The sequence below is a fragment of the Leptodactylus fuscus genome, chromosome 7 (assembly GCF_031893055.1).
Source record: "Leptodactylus fuscus isolate aLepFus1 chromosome 7, aLepFus1.hap2, whole genome shotgun sequence".
NCBI classification, from domain to species: domain Eukaryota; kingdom Metazoa; phylum Chordata; class Amphibia; order Anura; family Leptodactylidae; genus Leptodactylus; species Leptodactylus fuscus.
This window is the reverse complement of record NC_134271.1, coordinates 22,715,275-22,732,384: the sequence shown is the minus strand read 5'-3', so window position 1 is coordinate 22,732,384 and position 17,110 is coordinate 22,715,275. Positions and strand designations below refer to the sequence as shown.

The window sequence follows — 17,110 nt, the reverse complement described above, 5'->3', positions numbered from 1 at the left end:
TGCCGACTCCCCCGAACGGATTACCAACACAGATGTGAACCGGGCCTAAGACACAGCTAGTTACATACAAAGAACTACAGGTCAGCAAGCATTAGTTCTCCAGCAAATGTTGAGCTGGATGAGTTTTTTTTAGTTCAACATTAGCCAAAGGAGTATACGTTACTGCGTAATAGTAAATGTTCGCATATATTAAATATACAAACCCAAAAACACACCCAAAAAGTCAAGTTTATGTTTTACATACTAAAACCGTACATTCAATTTTCAAAAAATTTTTTCTCAATTTTATACAAAATAAAAGCGAACTAATGAATTTATCTACCCAGTGTTACTCTCTCTCTCTATACATACACGATCCCCCACAAACACTGCATAGTTGTCTTTAGAGTGCCGATATAGGTGTGTGCTATGGGAAGTGCTCAGTCAATCGCTGCTTTTTAGTGATCTTCTGAGCAGAAGGAGGAAGTAGGCACTAGCGGAGTTGGCAGGGAACGCATCATGGGCTGAGGAAGTCTTCCTTCCGGTATCCTTTCTGTAACAGAAGAACAACATGTTGATGGATGGCATGTCTGGCATTAGCTCAGCGCGGTGGTTGATGCATTATTACTGAGATATAACCAAATAAATAATGAGATTACTCACCGCCTTGAAGTCGCGGTGCAGCTTGCTGTACTGCCACATATTTGTCAGAAGACTGGAAGCCGCGCGGGAAGACTTCTCATGGTCTCTGGAGAGGAGAGAAAAGTAAAGTCTGGTAATCTGATACAGATCATCTAGGTCTACTGCAGAAGCTAAGGGTAAGACAGAAGGGTCAAGTCAAAGGGGTTGTCTACTGACAGAAGTCATTTGGAGTGGAAAAAATAAAATCACTCTCGTTTCATGAATGCCCACCGGTCTCTACTCGACACACCAATGGCTTATTGCAGCAGTTACTCACCGTAGCAAGTGACTGGCTGATGCTAGGTTCAAATCGGCATTCGACTCTTGATGGGTCCATATGGGTACCCGAAAGAAGGAGAGCCTGTCTGCTTAACAAGAGGTTACCCACAGACACCCATGTACCCTACAGACTATACTGGGATGGGCCAGTTTTATACTTAGGTGGAATCTGTGCCAGTCTGTCCTATGGAAACTCCAAGTCAAATGTGAACCTATTCTTAGGAGTCATTTCCTGCGAGACTAATGGAGACCCAAAAGCATCGGAAGAGAAATCGATTGTTAGGAGTGCAGTTTTTATCCCAAATAGTTTTTATCGGCCAGACAACCTTTTACGGCAAATGAAGTTAACAGACATAATCTGATTTGTCACCTTTTGTTCCCAATCATATTACAGCTACAGTATATAGAACCTCTGAATTTTATGGAAAAATGTGAATTCCACAGAAATTTTTAGGGCCCTACTGGATTTCTGTAGACCATTTCCATGCTGAGGTTCCAGACGCCGACACCATTAGTGCTTATGTTTTTATAGTACAGAGCCACAGGGTCTCTATGGGCTACTGTATAGGGTCACTCAGCCCTTAGGTCCATTATCAATAGGCCAAGATTAGCAGTCTAAATGGAGGAGAAAATTTCATCTCGCAAAAACTTCAGCAAGTATTGGTTCTCGTCATCACTGGTTCCCAACATTGGTTCCCATAGCACACCGACCTAGCCCACACTGACTATAAAGGGTGTTCTGTAAATCTGTTGCTTCCAACTTACCCATCTCGCTTCCTCTTTATATACATCAGTTTGCTCAGTCCATTGAAGTATACTATATCTCGTGCCGCCAGGGGCCCAGCTACAGTCAGATTATTGAGCACCGCGATTATGTTGACTATGACCTCAACAGGAGGGCTCTTGTCTGAGCTTTCACCAGGAAGCTTCTCGAGAAGGTGGCTGACAAGCTTGGTGGCTAGAGAGGAAAGTAAATATTGTTATATACTGCACATACCTGTAGGGAAAAGTGTTCTGCATAGAGGAGGAGGGAAAGCCTTGGGAGCGTCAGATATAGAGAACTTACACATCTCATCCTTGTTTTTGGCGTGTCTAGACAGGTTGCGGATAAGGCCTGTGAGAGAGCGCAGTTGGCTGTGATCTGCAGTCCTCAAGCGATCCAAAACTGGGTTTAGAATACGTTCCTGTTCCAATGCCACCTGGCTCAGAACCGCTGCCCACTATAAAAACAAAATCACTCTTTGAACATGGCTTCCAAGGAGTAATACAATTGGCACCATATACTTATCTTGCGGTTGTACCGCCTTAGACATCAATTGACTGCTCTCCTAACTCTATACCCCTCTCTCCAAACACCAGACATGACCAACTCTTCATGTTGTTTAGGCCTCATGGACAAGACAGAGCGCCCGTACTAGACTCCATTTGTAGAGAACTTTTCTCCCATACAAGCCATACAAGCAATGTTTCTGATGACCTATACCAAGATCTGCCATTCATTTATGATGGATGCCAGTTTCACCTCTAAGACCCAAAATTGGGGTCCTCAGAATGGAGAATGAATAGAGAGGTAGTTGCAGATATTACTCTACATCCACCATTATGAGTGCCATGAAAGTGTCCAGTTTTAAGAGGTCGTCAAACACATGGAGCTACACTACAAAATGATGCAGATCCAGAGTTTGAAGACCCATTCTTCAATCTGTATTGGAATTAATAAGTCACAGCGTGTATTTTTGGAAACTATTGAAATTCTCTCTAGAGTCTAGGACCCAAAAAATAAAATTTAAGGCGGTACTTTTTTTTATCTATGCATCTCCTATGGTTTAACGGTGCCACTGGTTCTGTGTGTTATTGTAGTGCAGCCTTGCTTCAATGGTACAATACCAGAGACAACCCTTGGTCAAGGTGTGATACTGGATTTTTGGAAGAAAGTAGCAATGGACATAGATTTATTGACCTTAACCCAAATAATAAATCATATGAGCAACCTACCCTGCGGTCTCCAGCAGTGATGTTCTGTAGAGCCCCCGCCGCTGCCTCTGTGGTGTGCCGGTTTAGTTCACACTGTTGCAGTAGCCGGTTGTATAGGTTGACTATCTGCGGGTGCCAAAGTATCTCCATTCCCTTTGGATCCCTAGAGATCTCTGCAAAGGTTGCAAGGTCTGTGCCCTGCTGCTGCTTGTAAGAAGTACAAAAGTATGAATTAAGACCAAGCAAGAGTAAGATACCAATACATAACAGTTAAGATACCAGTTAATAGGGTCTTGTTATAGCACCACTCGATCTATAGGAAAGAAATTTCAGACCAATGTACCTCTTTAAGTTTGCGGCTCTGAGGAGTGAAACAGCCCACAGCGTCTCCAGCTAGAGTCTTTCCCCGTTGGGTTCCTTCTAGCCTTTGCAGGTAAGATGGTGGCATTTCATCGTAAAGTCGGTAAGATAAGTTCCTCAGTACACAAACTGCATTTTCCACACTCTGCAAAACAAGTTGAAGATTATAGGCAAAACTTTGGGATGTGTCCTGTGCGTTTCTAGTAAACCAAAATGCTTCTCTCAAGGTTGAGTTCAAAGACCATTGTTCTTAGATCTGGTGGACCTCTGTAGCTCATAGTGTAGAATAATGATGCTCACAGTGACATAGTCAAGACCCCTCAGACACTGGCCACCAGCTCACAGATGACTCTAGAGCAACTGATTCTCACCTTATCTTCAGCTTTTCCCGCCTGTAGTGCCTGGTTTGTGTAGCCAACCAAGCATTCCAGTAGACCAGAGCAGTCACGCATTTTCTGACGCGTCTCCTCACTAGCTGAGCTCAGGTTCCTGCACGAGAGTAACAGAGAACATTGTCAATCCATAATATTTCAAGCTTCACCGTAACCAAACCCAACCTTGCCTCTGACAAATAAAAAAATAAATGGCATGGGTTCTGTTCACATCGTGGTCTCCATTTCTAACGCAAACCAAGATAGTGCCACGTGCCTCATCTATCAGACCCATATGTCTTCCAATGGGTTTCATCAGGTTTTACTGAGGTGTCAGTCATTATAAAGAGAACGATATGACCAAATAGGCATTGGAGGCTGCAAAACTTCTGGTATTGTACCTGAGGAAGCCAGTAGCATTGTAAAAGATCTCAGATTCTGATGCATTCTGTTGGATAAGGGCCGATCCTGGAGATCCAGACAGAGGTATCAACACCCGGTCTGTTAAGGGATTCAGAGTATCGCGAGCCAATCTTGATTTCAAGTTGTCACTTGATGACAAATTCCATAATATTCCTGAAAGAGGTGAACGAGAAATCGCTTAGGACATCTGCCGGTGTGACCTTACCTAATTTGCAACATATTCCATGGATATATAGAAGGTACTTAAATGTCCATTGGTAGTATTTAGGCACTACCCTAATGCAAGAAATGGAACTACTGGAATATCCTTTAACAGTTATCCTCTATCCGGTTTATAGGACATAACTACATGATCGGTGGAGGTCCAATTACTGGGACCCCAATCAATAACATGAGGTCTTATGTGCCATCTATGACTGAAGAAAATGTCATCACGAAACGTACCAGTTACATTCTTCCGGAGTTCATCATCTTGGTCTTTCAGTGCCCGTAGAAGCTCATTGACTCCATTTTCTTCCACCAGAGCTATCTTATTATCGGTGTTGTCGTAGATAAGATTACGCATGGCTCCAGTGGCATGACGCTGCACCTCTTGGTTTGGGTTATTGAAGAGCTTCACTAGCCTTGGTATAGCTTGCAAGCTTCGAGCCTGGAATGTGTATGGCGTAAGAAATTATTGTTGAAGCCAAGGAAGGATTCTTAGGACAAGATCAATATTGTCTTAGACTTATGGCTCACCTGCTTTTTGGCCTCTACATCACTGTAGCACCGATGCTGTATATAGGCTGCTCCGATGACCTGTAGACTTGGGTCATCATCGGCCACCAGGTATTTCACAGCAGTTGGCATGTTCATGTCATCAAACCTGAAGATCATTATAGATTGCTTTAGTAACATTATTATATTATGTGACTTTACAACTTCTTCAGTGCAGACAACCTGAAAACGTAACACATATGTCCAGGGGTGTAACTCCAGTAGATAACAAGCTCTATTTACTTACCAGTTTTGGTTCCTGCTCAAGGCCGCCTGCACTTGCCCTTCTACGGAGGCGGCTGTGAGCAGGAGCCGGGATCAGTAAGTAAGGTTGCGGGCCCATGAACCCCACACACACTATCATTATACTCGGGGTAGTCTTTTCAGACCCCTGAGTATAATGATCGGAGGACTAGGAGAGGTGAGGAAACATAAAAAATACTGTTACTTACCCGTCCTGGGCTCCTGCAGGCTTCAGGCCTACTTGATGACATCACAGACGTCACGTGGGCTGAAGCTCCGGCTCAAGTGACGTCTGGTCCATCAATGAACATGGCCGACATCAGCAGGGAGTGAAGCAGAGCCCAGGAGAGATAAGTAAGTGTTTATGTCTCTAGATCTTGTATTTCAACTTAAAGCCATCAATTGGCATTTGTAACATATATACATCATTTTTGACTGTGACTTACCCACTTGCAAAAGAATGTTGACTCATCAGACTCTTGCTTCCATCAAACACATCAATACCCCTCATTTCCTGAACTTGGTGTGCAGACTCTGCCAGGCTCCTCACCGAGGGAGCCCGAGAGGTGTGTTCGATCACACTAGTTACATAACTGGAGCCAGCAAGATTTTGTTGTTGTTGTTGTATTTGCGGTGGCACAATTGAATTCAAGGTGCCATAAGATCCAGATGCTACCCGAGCGCGGTTGTTACTTTGAAAGCGTTGTAAGGTGCGCATTGCAGGTGCCCGGATTGTACGAGTCTGTGCCACCTCCGCTCGTTCAACCCAGGAAGTGCCACCATCCTGGACAAGGGTACCAGAGTGAGACCTTTGCATTGTTGGCCCCGCACTTGCAGAAGACATTTGGCGTGTATAGAAGCCGGCATTAGAAGATCCATGGTCGTATCTCTCCTCACCATCGCCAATACGCAAAGACCTTAGAGACATAGTCTCGTAGTCCCTCTTGCTTGGGTATACTCGTTCATGGAAGGAGGATGGACGATAGGTAGAATATTGACGTTGCTGATGATGTTGTTGTTGCTGTTGTGGAGGTACACTGATTCTTTGTGTCCCCCCAAGATCCACCGCAGAGCGTGAAGAGTAGCCTGAACGCATCCCTCCCATTGTGCCATATCCAGAGGAACGTGCTGACTGCTAAGAACAAACACAATAAGTGTTACATATACATTGGGGGAATTTATTAGGATGGATCACGCACCAGTCATAATACTATGAGTGATGGCGTCATGGCCACCAGAATTGATAGGCTTTGGCCTCTTAATTAAGGTCCATCACCACTATAGTTTATGACGGTTAGAGACCCGGGTATAGATTTCATGCGCAATTCATGCCCGACATCACGGCTTGGCCTACTCTGATCCCTGCCCACTTTTCTCACAAGCCTCAAGCAGGTCGGAAAATGGACAAAATGGCGGTCAGAAAGCTAATAGGACCAGCTTGGTAAATCCCCACCATCCATTCTCTTGTATATGCAGCACTTTGTAAAGCACCCACCATATAAAACCATAGGAATGCCCAACTGGCTGTGGCTTGCCATGTGGCACGGGGGACTTGGGGCAATTCACTGATCACCCCAATGGTGGTAGAGGAGGGTGGTCTCTCATGAAAGAACCCATTGAATAGTATTTCTTAAACTTCAGCTAGTGTTCTCCAATGCCTTCTCTATTCCAAGAACAACACCTTATTCTTGGAGAGTATGGCACTACCTGAAAAACCGGGCATTTTACTATAAAGTGGAAACACAAGTTCTGACACGGCCGGAGAGATTGCAATAACGATAGTATTTGCCTTGGATTAAGAGGACAGGATACTTGTGTTGTATTTACAGTGTTCCATAATATCACTCCACCCCAATGGTTTCCCCTAACAGGTACTTACAGATATCCTTTGATCACTGCCGAGGACCTGGGAGCGGGAACTGTATGTATTTGGCACAGTGCTGTACTGGGATCGGGAGGTGTAACTCTCTGTGAACATAAAGAAACACAACCATGAAATGCCTAACACCATTACAACAGTGGTGGTCTAATATTAGAAAAAAGAAACAGCGCCACCGTTGTCCACTGGTTGTGTCTAATATTGCAACCAAGTACCATTTACTTGAATGGATCCATGCTACAACACCAGGCACAGCCTATACATAATAATGGATAAGGCCTTAGTACTTCTTTTTACCATCTATAGATGCACCTACGCTATTGGTATAAATGATTGGCATGCCCAGACATGGGTAGATACATGGATACACACAAAGAGGTCTGGGGAGGAGCCCTGAACGTCTAACGTAACATCTTCAAGACGGACACATTACGTTGTACAGATTTCTTTCGTAGGTAAGAGGTCAGCCCAAATAAAATGCTCCCAAATGAGTAATAGTAAACAGTCCCTACGTCTTCACCTTGGATGTACCATCTGCAGTCTGATATGACCATATTGCGTCTTATGAGTCATTTGTCTGGAACGTAGCATTGACTGCCGACATCCATATTCTCAGAAATTCTGGAGTTCGATTAACTATATCTCCAGGGCATAGGTGAGGACTGCCGTCTGCTATACAGTCTCCTATAAGGACTACGACATGAAGTTTGTGCTTTACACCTTGGTAGACTAAAGTGTTCAGTATTTTGCATTCTTGACCTCTGACCTAAACGTCAGCATAGGCCCTATGCATGCATGTTACGACCAACACGTGCAAACACAAAAACTGCGAGTGAGCATTCACCTTCACTTTTAACACTTATTATACAGCTTGCTCTACAATTATACAGAAATAGGACCGACGCATTTCCCCGAACCTATGTAAATCGGATCAGCAGGCAAAAAAATATGCAAATGTATTCTCCGGGATGTAATTAGCAGAACAGTGCCTCTGTATGCTGCCCTCTAGGGGCAGCCCCCTTAACATCATGCATGACTCAGTTAATAAGCCTACTGACATGATGCGGAGTTTATTGCCAAATTAGTATTTCTATTCCAAAAGGAACAGATTCCCAGCTATGGACAGCGCTGTTTCGGTCTTTTGGACCTCCTCAGCATAGCGCAAGGATACTGATTTGGCAGAGTGGGAGACTATAGACCAGGGTCAGGGGATAATCATACACATCAGGGAGAGTGTGTGCCTACATAGGCAGTACGGAGACTTACAAGTCATTCCTGCTCCGCTAGGGATTCTGGGTAAAAAATATGCAAATCTATTCTCCAGGATGTAATTAGGAGAACAGTGCCTCTGTATGCTGCCCTCTAGGGACAGCCCCCTTAACATCATGCATGACTCAGTTAAAAAGCCTACTGACATGATGCAGAGTTTATTGCCAAATTAGTATTTCTATTATACAGGCAGTCAAAGAGACAGTGGTCTTCAGGCAGTGAAAGAGTATTTGATTTACTATTATACAGCCAGATGTAATAAGAGATAATATAATAAATAATATAATGTGGGAAGGGATTTAAAAAAAAAAAAAAAAGCTTTCAGTGTTTCCAGAACATTACCTGCTTCTACTGACCACCTGGGAACGATACTGAACATCTGCTTATATATGGGAAACAGCTCTGATGAGGTTTCATTTGCAAGCTCACTACCCCCTCCCTGTGAGCAGTTCAGCCAGCTAATGAAACGCCACAGCAGCAGGTGACCTCCCTGTCCATTGATCATAAAGGAAGTTGTCTTTGCAACATTACAGTAAATAAAGTTCCATATAGTTTACTGTGCCGTGTATTTCTACGTGTAATGCATGCATAGGATAACCTTTTAGGTCTGAGCTACAATCCAAAGGAAATATTCTCCTGTCTACAATGACATCGGATAGCTTTACTATGAAGAGGTTAAAACAGAAAATGCAAATGCAAACTACTGAAGTGATGAAAAACAGGCAAAAGGAAAGTTACACATATTTAAGTATAGCGATCGATACGTTTCACTGCATGTGCCGAAATGCAAAATAAGTAACAAGCCCTTCACCCCCTGTGCAGAAGGAGTTTATGGGCACCCTTAGGCTTCAGACCCAACACCTACAGGCTACAAAGACTTACAATACATGTACAAAATATACTGTAAGCTCCGACACCAAGTACATCTGGAGGTTTCTGTGGGTCTCATCTACCCTGAAGACAAAAAGTACACCCATCCATAAAAGTGGTTTTACCATCTCATAAATGTTACTTCTCCATAAAAACAACATAGAATTCCGAAAGTCTTCTCAAACTACTATGACAAAGTATCACACCCAATATAACCCTATGGGCAGAAGCTATGGAAGGTGGACCACAGATCACATACCAGGCCAAACCATCAATCCTTCTTCTGTACTAGGACCTTGGTCTGCAGACTTCTGCATCTCCAACACTTCTAGCGTAGCACCTCCAAAGGCAGGACTGGCTCCAGAGTGAGGTTTTACCCTTATAAAAAAGCCAAAAATCAACTAATCCCTCCCTAAAAATGACACAACAGGAATGCCAATAGCACATACATAATACAAATATTAGGCAAAATAGTGGAGACTAAGACCAAGACCATGCTGTGACATCTCAACCTGAAACTGTACAGTCATGGGACAAGGTAAACAGTGACAAATACCAACTTCGAGGTGAACGTATAGAAAAATACCTGTACATGTCATCTGCTGTTTGGGTCTGGTTACAGTATGACTTAGGGACTACTGATGCAGTAGGTCGGAGAGATGACACAGACAGAAGACATGATGATCTTGGATTCATTAAGCAAGTTCAAAGAGGGCCTGACGAGACCAATAACCAAGAGGTTATGGACTCTAGATGATAAGGACACGTTGATCCAGGAGGAGTCGGGAAGGAATTTTTTTCCCCTGAAATGGGGCAATTGGCATGAGCCTCGTGGGTTTTTTTTTTTTGCCTTCCCCTGGATCAACACTGTAGGAGATTGTAGGGTTATAGGTTGGACTTGATGGACTGATGTCTTCATCCAACCTCATCTACTATGTAACTATCTGACCAAAGACAACATCTGCATGGTAGTTTGTAGGTTCTCTTCCAGCACTAACTCCATATGACAGAATTTAGCCATGTTGTGGTGCACTGCGGAAAGGTTGGAAATAAAGTGATAGGACAGGGCCGTAGTTCCTCAGGTAGGTGGACATAGTTGACGATGCTGCTTGTAGTCCGCGTCACAGCTCATTGTCTGGTCCAGGAAATACGACCAATACTTCGCCAGGAGTTGGCCTAAGGTGTAAGTTTTATTTCATTGAAAGGGTTAAATTATTTTCTTATTGAACAGACTCCAGGGTAGTTATTGGTGGGTTCTCGCACATAAAATTGGTAGGTTCAGGTTCAGGTCGTGCTTGTTCACAGTCTCTTTTGTCCAAAAAAATTGACTCAAAAGGCAACCCAACCCTATATAGATTTTTATAGGCCCTAACAGTCATGAATGGCAGTCTCTGAGCTTACGGAGTAGATCATACACAAAAAGATCTTCTTCAGGACAAGTGAAACAGAAAACAGAGAAGCTTTGCTGAGTTTCTAGAAGCCTGTAGAGCTTGTTTGAGGTTCCTTGGTTACCAGCTTGGTCAGCTATTTCTCTGAATACCCTTCATGGCTGGAAGAGTTATAGCCGTTTCCTATGTGAATAGGGGTTAATTGAACTTTATGGGACGTGTCTTGCCCTTGTGCACATGAGAGAGCATTGCTTTGCCAACTTCACTCTCGTCTGGGCAGCAGGGTGTAACAGACGGTCATTCCAAGCCGCACGAGAAATTGATTTCCCAAAATCTGAGTTTCTGACGTCTTCCGTCCCAACTTTATCTTCATAATTCCAAGGGGCAGATTTATTATTCAGATATTTGGCATAAAAAAAAGTCACGTACGTCAGGTTTTTAACCTTTCAAACACCAGTTACGCCGCTTGGAGGCATCTCTTCTGCCGGTGCCAGGGTGTATGGACATGGGTTTTGTAAACAAGGAGGGGGTAAAAAAAACTTAATAAAACTAATAAATTAATTTCGAGATGACAACGATCCCTTTGTATTCCTCCATACAGGCTGGGACAGGTTATAGGGTATACAGATACGCAAGGTTGTATTTATGTACTGTAGTAATGGAAACTGCTCAACATTACACCGATTCCGGAAAATTCCTACAAAGGCTTTATATTTCTTGCTCGCCATGTAGCCTGCTTAGTCGCTGACTAATCTGTATTATTCTTTACTGCTGAATTAGCTAGAAATATTTCTTTAAAATGTCAAATGGCTACTAACGCTCCAGTCACACTGGCCAAACCAGTTAGACAACCTAGCCACAAACCGGAGTGACTAACAGATTGCAGATCAGGAACATTACCCAAATTCTTGTCCGTACAGAAAGCATGAGGCAACAGATTTAGTTTTTGTACTAGCGCCAGTCCAACCAGTTATGCCATAAATGCCTGGGAGATGGACGTCCCACCACAGAAAACCCTATTGATGTCCGGGATCGGAGTCCTGTTACTTCCTGTTTACCGGGGAATGGAGCCAGCGTACAGTTCTTGCTTTCTAGAGCCGCCAATGGCGAGGCGTGTTGTCTTATGCTGAGTAATCAAAAATGCAGCAAGTGTTACTCACTGAGCGCCAACATATTTCCCATGGGTGCGGCCCATGTGCCATATCGCAACTCATGCAATAGTCATGATCCGTGTTGGTGAGAATACAACAGATTGTGTTTTTCTTTCATTTATCGCACTGTAAAATATGGAGGTTAATCCAGATTATTTCTATTGTTAATTACTATATAAAAGGCAATATCACGGATGGGTTAAACCAATCAAAACCTAAAAATTTTTTAGATAGAACATGCCGGATACGCAGGACCATTTAGCCTTTATAGCTAGCAAAACAAAGGGGCCATTATCTCCGTCCCTATAGTTAGTCTACTGCCAGAGACCACTGGGGTTGCCGAAAGGATTGGACATGTTGAAATCCAACATACCCGACCCATAATTTTTATAATCATAATGTTGATTACAATTTTTCCCATGGTGGGGGTAGGTGCAGAAAGGTTACATGGAAAAACTCTATTTGGTGAAATCCCATGAACTGTCCAAAATGTTCCATGATGCCACCATTTGCACTGGAGCAAGAATAAGGAGGATCAGAAACAGTGTTAGGGGATAAGGCCCCTTGTGACGTCCCGCAGCAAAAAAGCTCTGAGAGAAAAAACACGACGGCAACTCAATGCGGTTCTTCCGGCAGCGCTATAGACAAAGTTCACAGAGGTTTCTTCTGCGGAGTGTTACAATTATACCTACGGGGAAACCGCCAGCATTTCCGTAGGAATAATTGACATGCTGAGATTTCCAAATCCACTCCGGTTTTGGAAATTTTGGCGTGTCCGTACTGAGTTTTTTTTCCGCAAAGTGGGCATGGGATTCGCTACTTTCCTTGACTGTAAAATGCCACGATTTTCCCTGCAGTGTTTCCGCCATGGGCAAATCGTGACGTTTACGTCCCGTGGGGCCCCAGCCTTAGGGTTGAGGACAGAAAAGTAACTGTGTGCGGTTGCATTGGAACACGGGAGTCTTAAGGCATCTTCAAGCGGTGGTGATTTTGAGATGGCATCTGCCTCAAAATTTGCATCAAATTCCACTTGGAATCTGCCCCTCATCGTATTCAATGGGAGGTAGAGATCAAAGCAGGATGCCTACAGACAAGTATCTTGCAGGTACCCTACTGATCAGCCCTTATTCACGCAAGCCTAAACTTCAGACGAAATCTGCGGCGGAGAAACAGAAAATGGAGAGAAATTTGAGATGGAAGTCCACCTCAAATTCCTCTTCCATTTCCCCCATGTCAATGGCCCATTAGAAGTCTCTTCCCAAAAGATCAATACTATGATCAATACATTATAGATGATGGTCTGGTACAGATCTTGCATTTTCTCAGGCATAAAATCTTAGTGTATAACAGATTTTAACAAATCTCACCCTTATGCTACAAATAAAAATTTGTACAGAAAATTTGACATTTTCCCAAAATTGAGCATGCAGATTTTACCAAAGATTATTTCTAGAATTTGCTGCGGAAAACTAGAAAAATCCACAGCATAAAATTGGTGCGTGTGTGGACGTATCCTGATAGTTCTCTCCTATAATGGTTAGATCTGGACTGAGGGTGTACAGGTCCCTGGAAGAAAATGCTAGAAAGTAAAGCATGACTAAGTACTTCAGCATCTGCCGCGCTCTCTGGAGTGTCCGGGATCTTACAGTAATTTTATATGTTATTTCAGGACACAGTAATATAACATTGGAAGAACATAGATAGATCTCCCTCAAGCCTGCATTTCACAACGAAACATGATCTGTGTCTACAATGTCTGCCGAACGATACTAGTGCGCTATGCAAAAGATTCAGGGGGAAGGTCGCCTTAGGGAGACTCATTATACAAATACAAGATAGGACAGCCAAGGAAACTTTCCGGAATGATAAGTGTGTAAATACGAAATGGAAATTTAACATGTTACGAATAAATATTCAGAATTATTCATTATTGCTTCTAATGTATGGATTCCGACATATCCATGGTCATCATCCTACAGAATCTGGAAAATGTCTCATTATGAAACCATTGGTTTACCAAGGCGCACATCTTTGGAATCCCTATTCTACAAAACGGAGCTGTAATATGGTCATGTGCATGAAGACTCCAACCCTTGCTGTCCTCCAGGACTCCTCCTGTGCTGCACCAATGCTCTAGGTTTTTATTTTTTTAAACCTTGGAAGTCCAATATTGAACTTTCCTAACCTTCAGTGCCAAAATGGCCCTGCAAGGGTCAAGGACCAGTTGCCTCTCTTTGCGAAGCTTAAGAAGAGCCATTCTTCATCTAGAGGATTAAGGGTTAATTTTTACTACTTCAAGAATTTGAAGCTGGCTTTTTTCGCTTGACCAAATTCTGCTGAAGTCTGCAAATTCTGCAGCAGCCAGGCAGTATGTTTCAGCCTCGCATTCAATTCAATGAGAATGATCATGTACAATGACAAATTTTCAACAGGAAATTTTTATTTCCTGTTGAAATAAAGGGAAGGCAGATTTTAGACATGATCCGCCTCAAATTCAAGGAATCACTAAGGGTAAGTTCAGACGGAGTTTTTTGGACCGGAACCTGAAGCGGAGGCCGCCTCAGGTTCCGGTCCAAAAGATGGGTCGCTGCAGTGCACTGCACTGGAATCCAGCCGCGCACTCCGCTCCGGATTAGGCCCAATGAATGGGCCTAGTCCGGAGGAGGGAGTGTCTTCAGGCTGAATCGTGAGGCGACTCGGCCTGAAGAGTGAGCACCTCGCCTCTTTTTTCGGGCGAAACGGTTGTGTGACTGTTCAGGAACTCTGTGCCCCCTTCTGCTTAGAGTATGCAGAGAGAAAAGTCCTGTAAACAAGACTCTTCACTCCACCAATTCTGGGCAAAAACCCTGCAGACCCCATTATAGCATTATAGTCTATGGGGTTTGACAACTTTTTAAGCTGATCAGGTCTCAGTTTTTTAGGTCCCCAAAGAACGGAAACCCAGACACTAGTATGAACCTACCATTAAGCTTATTACTGTAATTGTGCCTTGATCATAAATGCAGAATTGTTCCTCCCCTATTGGGCTGACATATCGGCGCTCTAAGGGTTAGTTCACACGGAGGAATTTGCTGCGAAATCGCCAACGAATTTGGAACAGTTTTCTCACAGAATCTGGCTCCCATGGTTTTCAATGGGAGGCAGAGATCGCAGCAGGACGCAGAAAAAAGAAGCGTCCTGCTCGATCTTGCTGTGGATTCCGCGACTCGAGACTCCCTCCTGATTAGGCCGATTCATCCGGTTCTAATCAGGATTGGGATGCTGCTGCACTGCATTGGCATCCCGTTGTGGCTAGCCCACACGAAAATACCGGTGGCGGAAAATGAAGGAATTACCTCTTCATTTTCCACCGTGTGAACATACCCTTAGTCTATGTTTACAAAGTGTTTCTCCCCTCCAAAACGCGTACAAAAACGTAATTGTTTTCATAGAAAATTCAAATCCAGTTTATAGAAACAAATGCATGAATTTTTGTGTTTTGTTGCAAAACCGTGCCATGTAAACCCAGCCCTGGTAAATCCATGTTCTTGTTCCCAATAACCGTGCCGCCTAAAAGTCTCTTAAAGGACTCTCACGTCCATATAATAAACCTTCTCTGGTAAGAATGTAGTTATGTGAGATAAGACAGATACATAGCAGAGCACCTCCTGTATCGTGTGCAGATAAGAGAAGGCACAAAACCTTTAGACGCCTGGACATTGTTTGGTTTCACACAGAATTCTGGAGATTCTTTCTGGCATTTGGTGCCCTTTGCCACTGCATAGTACTGTATATAACCTTGCACATACAGACTGGTATACAGTTCTTTCACATACATTATAAAGGCACTCAGCATGATTTATACATTCAAAGACATGTTCATAGTGACTTCCACACACACCCAAACACACCCACACACAGCTGGGTTGCAGACTTTGCCTTTATTCATGGAGGAGTTCCCCAGAGAACAAACTCAGAGCACTGATAGCTAGTGAATGATTAGTAAGGGCCGGACGTAGAAGGGAGGAGGAGGCCGGAGTCTTTGGATGGAGACACAAGCCTCTTGCACATTCATTCAGTACAGTAATGCACCACTACAGAAACTCTTCCACTATATCACTACATGCGATAGTAGATCCAATAACGTTAGTCAGAAATATTTGTTAGAACCAACAACTATAATCTCTTAACTCCCCAATTAATTGGAACATAGTATTTATACAACGGGGCAGGGGTAAGGGGAGCAGCCACCCGATAACCCTGGTGCCATGTAGACTATCTAAGACAGGAAAATCCAACCTGTCTGGTCCATTACTCGTGCCAAACAGTAGGACCTGGCAGTAACAGTACTGGAACCTGCCAAGAAATATGTAAATGTCAATGGGCAGTTTCAGATTACTCCGCACCTACTGCCTTGGATAATACATTGAGAGCCTGCAGAGCAAGGGTATATAATATATCTGGAGCCGAACACTAGTCCAGTAGGCAAAGGGCCTAAAATAATAATGCCATCCTACTGTCTATTTAATCACATGGCTCCGTTTACATCATGGAGCCCCAAAAATATCCCATTGTCTATAGTGGGTTCAGTTGGACATCTGTCTAAGAATGAATGGAGCCTCTTTCTAGAGAGTCATGAACGAGTCCGTCTATATCTAGCAATACGGTCATCAAAAGGTGCCCGTATACTATTCTCACACAGGTTGGTGCCCACCACCAGTCACCCCTAGATAGAGGTAGGTTGACTATTGAACAAACAATTGTCTGGTGAAAGATCATTTTGCAATCACAGTACAAAGGTCGTCTAGATTCTGTAGTTCCCTGGTTTACAGTATACAACGAACACCGCTATACAATAGGCAATCGGTTAGATAGACATTAGTACAATGGAATACGGACTGGTTTTGTTTCCTAGCACACTCCCTTATGATTCAATGAAATCGTCTGGGGATGGCAAAGAACAAAGACGAACCACTTATGTTATTAGTGCCAGGGCCACGGAGGGGCAGAGAGCAGAAGAAAGTGATAACTATCCTACAACCACACCCAGCAAGGAGACTCACGAGCACAGTAAGGCCTCGTTCACACGCCGCTTCTTTGTTGCGAAACAAACTACAGGACGAAGCACGTACAACATATCGTTCACACGCTGGAGAAAAAAAAAATCTGCATGGATCAGAGGGAAAAAAATATTCTTGATTTTGGAAGCCATACGTATTTTTTTTTTTTAGTCTTTTTATTGGTGGAAATCCAAAGCTATCAGTCAGCCATGTTATGTACATAAGTGCTGGTTACCGAAAGTCGCCGTCTACACTTGTCGGCGCAGTATATGGCTATGGATTAGATGAGGCTTGTGGGAAACTCTGCCTGCGAGAACTGGCCATGGCACCGATTCCTCCCGGCTGTAAAACTCAACCAAGCACAAGAGCATTGTACCCGTCTACAAAGGGATGTCTAGCGGTTTTGTCCTTAGCAACTCTCTATTCAGATGCAAACTATTGTATACGC

The 17,110-nt window shown here is 43.5% G+C and overlaps 1 protein-coding gene across 2 annotated transcripts in view; it reads right to left on the bottom strand.

Annotated features, from left to right (window-relative positions):
* Positions 1 to 17,110, bottom strand: part of PKP3 (plakophilin 3) — a 38,917-nt gene continuing 21,807 nt past the window's right edge. For both annotated transcript variants that reach the window (XM_075281376.1, XM_075281375.1), the window contains 12 exons: positions 6,946 to 7,034; positions 5,513 to 6,198; positions 4,806 to 4,932; positions 4,512 to 4,716; positions 4,046 to 4,220; positions 3,645 to 3,762; positions 3,257 to 3,418; positions 2,935 to 3,117; positions 2,006 to 2,159; positions 1,705 to 1,897; positions 643 to 727; positions 1 to 532 (listed from right to left, as the gene is read on the bottom strand). In XM_075281376.1, the coding sequence (XP_075137477.1) occupies positions 497 to 532; positions 643 to 727; positions 1,705 to 1,897; positions 2,006 to 2,159; positions 2,935 to 3,117; positions 3,257 to 3,418; positions 3,645 to 3,762; positions 4,046 to 4,220; positions 4,512 to 4,716; positions 4,806 to 4,932; positions 5,513 to 6,198; positions 6,946 to 7,034 (2,213 nt within the window). In that variant the 3' untranslated portion in view covers positions 1 to 496. The remainder of the gene's footprint in view (positions 533 to 642; positions 728 to 1,704; positions 1,898 to 2,005; positions 2,160 to 2,934; positions 3,118 to 3,256; positions 3,419 to 3,644; positions 3,763 to 4,045; positions 4,221 to 4,511; positions 4,717 to 4,805; positions 4,933 to 5,512; positions 6,199 to 6,945; positions 7,035 to 17,110) is intronic.